General features: G+C 41.9%; 1 protein-coding gene across 1 annotated transcript; it reads right to left on the reverse strand.

Annotated features, from left to right (window-relative positions):
* Positions 1-359: 359 nt before the first annotated feature.
* On the reverse strand, positions 360-6,259 carry LOC129178620 (complement C1q tumor necrosis factor-related protein 4-like). The gene is made up of 8 exons (XM_054771000.1): positions 6,183-6,259; positions 4,840-5,068; positions 4,607-4,754; positions 4,196-4,522; positions 4,023-4,133; positions 3,589-3,912; positions 3,403-3,513; positions 360-3,290 (listed from the first exon to the last, which is right to left on the reverse strand). Exons 2-8 carry the CDS (start codon positions 5,032-5,034, stop codon positions 3,001-3,003), a joined length of 1,506 nt encoding a protein of 501 aa, XP_054626975.1. The 5' UTR covers positions 5,035-5,068; positions 6,183-6,259; the 3' UTR covers positions 360-3,000.
* Between the last annotated feature and the right edge of the window lie 2,297 nt (positions 6,260-8,556).

Below are 8,556 nucleotides of genomic sequence, written 5' to 3' on the forward strand. Positions count from 1 at the left end.
CCCATTAGCTTTCTGAAAGGGACTGTTTTCAGCGTGTGCTTTTTTTGTTTTGTTTTAGTATCTGTTAGTGTGGTAGTTGCAGTAATCCCTCATTCGAATTTTGCGGCTTCACGATCACGGGTTTTCAAAACGATATTAATCATGCTGTTTTATCATTGAATGCAGCCTATTTTTTTTTTTTTAATGCATATTGAAATTTTTTTAAATCTAATTTATGCATTTTCAAGCATAAAAATGGTAAAATAAACTAAAATACAAATTTAAGGCATTCAGAAGACTCATCCAGACGTACTGATATGTAGTATTCTACACTGGTCATTAGGTGTCAGTAATGTTACTGACAAGCACCACACTTGATCGGCAGAACAGCAGGCTTTTATTGCAGATTTGAATGGTCTCAAAACAGGCACTGTTGTCGCAGTAACCCACACCAAGCTAAAAATGCCCCGACATCAATTCCTGTCTGCCCCCCACTCAGCTTAAAGTTATGAGTCGTTTATGAGTGTAAAGGTCACTGTGGAGTGTTACTTTGTCTAACGGGCTCTGATAATATTGAAAAAAATAAGAGAAGGTCGTAAACCTATATAAATATAATATACATTGAAATAAATATATATAAATCAAACATTGCTGAAGTTCACTTATCAAGGTCGGGTCTGGAATTCATTAACTGTGATAAACGATGGATTGCTGTATACAGTCAAGCCCCATTTTTTGTAGGGGTTATGATAGGGAAAAACTATATAAATATGTCCCCCATACGTATGTTGGCTCTCAGGAAGATACATTGCTATATGTTTGCATATCACTAATAGTTACGTGTACATACATACATATTATATATATATACTACTTGTATCATGTCATTTTTATCATTAGCATGCCAACATATGACCAATATATATTTTCACACGCTACTTCCTGTTGTGTCATGTTATATGCAGTATATGTTATATGAAATAAATGTGTGTTGCGGCTGAGGTACACATTGGGAGACCACTTGTGCCAACTTAATACTTTTTCAAGCATTCAGTAGCATATATTGGAATAATGTGTGAAAAGCTATAAAATCATCCAAGGAACACGTGTATAGGGGTGTCCCAAGATGTCTGGCAGGAACACATCCAATCAGACCCAACTATGGCATGGCTACTGTGAATGACAGCACACGTCATATGGAAGGGGCAGTGCGCCAGGCAGGAACCACGCTAACTAACCACACTAGTAATGTTCATGTGCTCGCTGTTCCCGGCGTCACTCCTCCACTTCAAAGCATCATGCTTAGGTCATGCATGCAGACTTGTCAAACATACCCCTGCATTGTTTTATGACTCGGTTCAGTAAAAAACACAAGTGTTTGTCCAAGCAGCTAATATCGGGTATCGTCACGTCTCGTGAGTAGAGTGCATCGTGACTAGACATGGTCCGGTTACTTGTTTCAAAGTATACCACGGGATTCTAAAGTCACGGTTTCAAAACCACTAAAATTTTGCATCATACCATTTCTACGATATGAAAGTGGAGGTCCTACGTGGAAATACTTTGTCGTGTCCTGTGTCATTCCCTACAGTGGAAACTGGGCTTCAATGTGTTTTGAAACCACAAGCATGTGCTGTGATGCCATACGTCGGGCATAGATAGCACAGGCCTTGTTTGCATTGAGCAACGCCAGTACGGCTGTGTTGTCGGTCGACATATTACTCACGTCGAGGGTCACCATAAGTGGAGATGTGATTGGAAAGGAGACAGGAGTGGAGGGTGAGTGATGTAAAGCGTTTACTTGCCACTGAACAACAAGCAACAGCCACTGGATGTCTCAGTTGCGAACAATCACGACCCGTAAACCAAAGTTTGTGGAAAAGCATCACCTGCCAATATGAAATAAAATTACAAGTTTAAAAAAGGTCTATGTTGTGACCTTCTTGGGTCACTTGATTGCATTTTGCTTTGTTTGTTTTTGTGTGTGTGTTGTGACTTGACTTGCAGGATTAGCCACAGTAGATTGCACTACTGACTGCATTTTATTTATTTTGAAAGAATTTTTATTTTAAATGCACATGTTTCACTTTCATCGTGTAAAAATGGTTTAAAAATACAAATTGGGATGGCTTTTCTTTTCAACAAAGGTATTTCAAAATAAGGGATTTTAGAGCTTAACACCGTGAAAATGGCAAAGCGTGATATTTTTGCCCAAGGTTATCATACCAGCCCATGCCTATTTGTGACACCCCTAATTCACAATGCAGACACTTGGAAAACAATGGAAACACGATCATAGACAATATAGATACATTTGAAGAGACTGATTGCAAGTTAGCTATAGCGCTTTAAAGACGCAATGTGAATTTTGTCACAATTATCATAAAAATTGTTGTGTTGTTGTGATAAGCTGTACCTTCAAATAGCTAACATTAGCAGCTAAACTTAACCAAATCGCTATCGTTAGCTGGCAAACATAGCTGGTGCGACACCTCCCAAAGTTGGGGGGCCAAAACCTTTCTGTCCCGCATTGGGGGGCATGACAAAATAATTGAGAGCCATTGCTTTAGGGGTTAATATGGAACGCATACACAAAAATACCTTTTTCATCAATAGAATTTGTGATACGGGACTGTTTGCAACTCTTGAAAAAATGCCCAGATGTGTCACAATTTGCATAATTAGTAGTGCAGGCGGACTGACAATTTGGAGTCGTGTGCCTATGATGAGCGATACATTCAATGATAACATCAGCAGCTAAACTTAACCAAATCACGTACGTTCGCTGGCAAACATTTGTTAAGTGGGGCGGGGCTTACGTGCTCAAAGCAGGAAGAGGGCATTATGTCAAGTCCTCACCCTCTCGGCAGCCGCCTACCTGTTGCAAACAGCCTGTTTTGGGGTTAGGTATGACATACAAAATATGATAAGTGTTACCAGTAGGTGGCATCAGCCGATACATGCTGTTCAAATATCAAATAGTGATCAGACCAGATGACGTCACGCAATTACACCTCTAGTTTACACGGGATTGATGAGGAAGCCGCTGAAAATCATTTTTCTTTGATGAAGTACAAGAGTATGGTTACCATAAGGCGTGACATACACCTTGTCTCCCTTCTCCAGGTGCATCATCCTGCTGGTGGTGGCACCGTGCCGCTTATATTTGGTGAAGTCAGACACCTTCATCATGCACTCGCTGATCCCATCCATCTTCTTCCGAAACACGCCAACATTAATGATCCCTCCTTCAAACGTGAAGCAGCTTAAGGTGAAGAAGTAGATGCCCTCGTAGTTGGCTGTGAAAACGCCTGCGGGGGGACAATCACACCTTTTGTTAGCGCCCCCCCAGTGGTGCTGACTCCAACAGCCAACCAGCTATCAAGAAATGCGATGCTAGTTAGCCGTTAGGTGACATCGTACCTGTCATTCTGTCATAGGCGTCACCCACATTGACGTACACATGGCCAAACACCAACTTGTCATTCATCTTTATGTCGCCCCCTCCTACAGAGACCGCCACCTTAGGTTTGTCTGCAGGATTATACACATCAGGTGTCAGGTCATTGGTCAAGTCCACTCTTATGACCTTTACTCTTTCTGACTTACCTCCAACTTCATCGAGCTTGTCCACACGTGCTTCCGGATTCTGCATGGGCTCGATGAGGAAGCCGCTGAAAACCGTTTGTCCGTTATGTTGTTGAAGATCATGGCCACCGTACGGCCTGACGTACACCTCGTCTCCCTTCTCGAGGCGGATCATCCTGCTGTTGGTGGCACTGTGGCGCTCATCTTTGGTGTTGTCATACACTCGCATCATCCAATCGACATTCCCATCCACCTTCTTACACACCAGTAGACTAATGTTCCCATCGAACGCGTGGCAGGTTAAGGTGAAGAAGTAGATGCCCTCGTAGGGGGCTGTGAAAATGCCTGCAGGGGGGACAATCACACTGTGTTAGTGCACCCCAGTGGTGCTGCCTCAAACCTCTAACGAGCTATGAAGAAATGCTATGCTAGTTAGCCGTTAGGCGTCATCGAACCTGTGCTGTTGTCATAGCCATCACCCATGTTGACGTACACTCCGTCCAAGACCAGCTTGTCATTTTTCCTTATATTGCCCCCTGACGCTGAGAAGGCCACCTTATGACTGTCTGCAGGATGACACATGAGGTGTGAGGTCACAGGTCAAGTACACTCTTTTACTCTGAATTACCTGCCACGTCATCCAGCCCCTCCACGTGTGCTTTCAGATTCTGCAGGGGATCCACGAGGATGACGCTGAAAACTGTTTGTCCGTTATGACGTTGGAGATCGTGGCCGCCATAACGCTTGACATGCACCCCGTCTCCCTTCTCCAGGTGTATCATCCTGCTGACGGTGCAACTATGGTCCGTATCTTTGGTGTTGTCAGACACCTGCATCATCCACTCGCGGGTCCCATTCAGTGTCTTCCTAAACACACCGAGACTAATGATCCCACCATCCGTGTGGCAGCTCAAGGTGAAGAAGTAGACGCCCTTGCAGGGGGCTGTGAAGACACCTGCAGGGGGCCAATCACACCCTGTTAAGCGCTAAAGACCTATCAATAAATGCTATGCTAGTTGGCCGTTAGGTGACAACATACCTGTCTGGGTGTCATAGGCATTGCCCGCGTTGACGTACACTTCATCCAAGACCAAGTTCTCACTTTTCCTTGTGTCGCCCCCTGATACTGAGAGGTCACCCCCTGATACTGAGACCACCACCAGCTTGTCCACGTGCGCTTTCAGAGTCTGTAGGAGTACAATGTTGTGGGTAATACTGTAGTACTTCCTGTCAACGTACACAAAGTACTAAAGTGCCCATGTGTGTTTTTACCTGAGGATCCTCAGTTATTGGTGCTTCTGCAGCATCCTGCTGGTCCACAGGTTCTGTTTGATTCTGCAGGTTAGGCAGGGCCGATGCCATGCCGATGAAGAGGAGTCCAAAGATGAAGGTCAAGAGGATGGTAGCCACCAGGCGGATAAACGTCTTTTGAGGCTTCTTTCCCGGTATGTCGACCTTCCTCTGCATGATGCAAGTTCTTGTGTGATGGAGCCTGCCTTAACTTGAGAACATGGTAGCGGATGCTTCAACTCATAATACATACACATGTATTATATATACATACAGTACATACAGATTGAATAAACACACGTACATATAGTAATCCCTCGTTTATGGTGGTTAATTGGTTACAGACCCAACTGCTACTAGTATGCTACTAATATTCAGTTTATCATGTTTATGACTTCCTAAAAATAGTTTTTATCCTCAGTAAATGCCTTCCGGACGTGTGGACAGGAAGTGACGTCAGGGATAAGATTTGAGCGTAAGCTGGAGTATGGCCGCAACAAGCCTGTCGTCGCAAATCTGGTACGTGTTACAAGTGACGCCAAGTGGCCAGCGTGGTACATTTCATCAACATCTTGTACTACCTTAAACTACAGTATTTGTACTTTAGTTTATTTAAAATATTTTTATGCTTGAACATGCTCAATTTAGGCCAATAATACGTAACATTTGCTTAAATATGCATGTTTTACACAAATAATAGGCCGTAATCAACCACGAAAACAGCGTCTATTAATTATTACATTTTTTTGAAACACACACTTTGTCTTAAAATGCCTGATTTCTCTGGTGGTATTTCATGTCTACAGGGTTCTAATAATAAAAGGTAAAAATCATATTTAGACATTTATAAACTGGTTTAACTATAAAACCTTAACCCCAAACACAGAAACTCGCACATGCGCAAGAAGTTCCACAGAGGGGTGATAAGTGAACGAACCATGATCAGTACCCGTGATAACCTTGCGAGTTTTGAACAACTCATTCATGATTTGCACATTGCCGAAGGTTCAGCGCAGCCAGCACACTTGGCGAATCTAGAAATATGCAAACGTAACGAATAAAGAAATGTAACAAATAAGCATGGCGAATGTTGGGACAAGACTGACATTGAATCTTCATCAGACATCAGAGTTGTAGCTCAGAAGTCTTTCGAGTTGTTCAAAACAAAACTTGTCAGATGAAGCAACAGCCAGTAAATTAAATATGTTCCCTCTGTCAAATAATTTTACATTCATTTGAATTTTTTTTTTTTTTTTTTTACAAACGTATTTGTCAATGAGGCATTCCCATCCAACGGTATATTTTAAGTAAGAGTTAGGACATACCAGTCTAGTCCAGAGTCCAGCCTGAGCCAACAATCCTTCGACGTTCACTTCGAATGGAGCCAAAATGTAGCGTCTTAGCAAACATGTCATATTAATATAAACCTGGCATCAAAGTTATTTAAAACATCAAACATCAAAGATATGTTTTAGGAGCATCATCATTGTCACACTTTCATATACGAAGGACAAAAGATAATGTTTCATGTTATTTTTAATCAACTTTAATACGATTATCTGAGATGGAGTGTTACATTAGTGGCTTGAAAGACCCAAAGTGTGAGTCCTTTTTAATGGCAACCAAAGTTTTGAAAAAAAGGGATTTTCTTTTTGCTTTTGCCGTCCTGCCGCACGGCCACTGACGCTAACGAGGAGGAAGCTCTGAAATAAATAAATAAAGCCAAACAGCTAGCAATAATTACAAGAAATTGACACGACAAGATTTACTGCGTCGAGTATTATTTTATTTACTCCCACAATCATCTGACACATATGGAAGCCATTTGAAATAAACAAAAACTGTCAACTAACCATGACAGTTTAAACATTTGTGTTTTTTTCAAAGCTTCTCCTCTACAATGTCAAGTTCCACATTCCCCAGGAACACATTGGTCCACTATGATTTATGTTGTTTTTTTGTTGGTGGACATCATAGAAACAGTTTTCTTTTTGTTCCCCAATAGACATGCAGGATTTAAAGATCCAGTGCTGTAAGGGCCAATGGGCCTCATTCATGAAACGTTCTTACGCACAAATGTGTTCTTAAAGCCTTCTTACGAAGATTTTGGCTATCACGAAACGTGTTCTTAACTCACAGTTCTTAGATCTAAGAACAAATTCTACGAACGCTCAGGAGGACTCTTACGCACAAGCAAAGCTTGCACTTTCAATGCGCAATCGCCCTCATGATGGATTTTGCAACCTGATCCCAAAAAATGTAGTGCAAATAAAATATCCCAACAATTATTTATCATCAAAACAACTAAAATATACTCCATGGATAAATATATATTCAAATCCCAATTCATCAAAAAAAAAAAAGGCTGTCTGGACGTGCGCTGCGCAGAGAGAGAATGTAAAGGGACCATTAGATTTATTTGCTGAAAGCCACGAATATTTGATGTCCCGCTTCAGGCTTCTGGCTTCCCTCTCTGTTCTTGCAGGTGTGCAGGATCATCAGAATAACATCGCAATGAAACGTGGTGTGTCTATTGCGCACGGAGCACCCCCAGATAACGACATGCGCCCCCAGCCACGTCTTGAGCCAGAGCACGGGGCTGCTGTATTAATTAGGCAGCGTCTAATCAAATGTAACCACAGAAAAAATACATTGTCACACACAAACTATGTATTTTGACTTTATTTTTCCATCATGATTGTGTAAATATCTTCTAGAGTTTCCGAAATGGTTTGGTTTTTGATTGATGGCCCGCCTCCCATTTCCTCCAGATCCCTCCGGTGCAGTCCAATCTTTTTTTTGAGTCTATTTTAAGTCAAAACACTTTTTAACCTCTGGGGTGGTGCGTTTCTCCGTGGAAACGGCATTTATGTTTCCTGCATGTTTCCTCCATGCCGACTCTTTTTGGATGGCCTGATGACCGGTGGATACACGTGAAAATAAGGTGGTCTTGTGTTCGGTCACTCCTTGTAAAAGCACCTCTATTTCAGTACAATTGAAGTTTTTCTTTCGTTTGTTGTCCAGCTGCTCCTCAGTCTTGCCCTTGCGCGTTGCCATCTCCGCCTCCAGCTGCCTGTTGCGCACGGCACATTTTTTACCTTGTATGGGAAGTAATAGGTGGTGACCTATGCAAATTAGGGCTCACATGCACGGGCATCGCAGTTGGCATTCATCAACCTAAGAACACCGGTGCGAACGATTATCCCTACTTAAGAACGTGTCGTGAATGTGGCGCAGTTTCCAACCCGCGCCTTCTTAACTACATTTTCATTTTTTGTATATCGGTAATGTTTGATAGCAAATGCTAACTGGACTCATACAAATACAAATACAAAAGGAGGAATATGTTTGAACAAGGACACAAAAACAAAAAACAAAAAATTTTGTGTATCTTATTGTAAAGTGCGACCCAAATTTTTAGCTTTGAAAGTGTTTAAACAAAAGAGAAATGTGAGAAAACATTAATGCCTGTCTAATGCCTGAGAAACGCGGATCAAGTGTGTGATGAGGGTGTGCACCCATGATATACAAGTACAACATACATAAATGCTCATATTTATCAATATAGTAAATATTCGGTATACATGTTCCGTGTTTATAGTAGGAGGTCGACATCTGGGACTTGGTCATTTTAAAAGTAGCTCACAGGCTGAAAAAGTGTGAGCACCCCTGGTTTAGAACAAAGCTTCAAAACCAAAA

The sequence above is a fragment of the Dunckerocampus dactyliophorus genome, chromosome 3 (genome assembly GCF_027744805.1).
Source record: "Dunckerocampus dactyliophorus isolate RoL2022-P2 chromosome 3, RoL_Ddac_1.1, whole genome shotgun sequence".
In the NCBI taxonomy this organism is placed as follows: Eukaryota; Metazoa; Chordata; class Actinopteri; order Syngnathiformes; family Syngnathidae; genus Dunckerocampus; species Dunckerocampus dactyliophorus.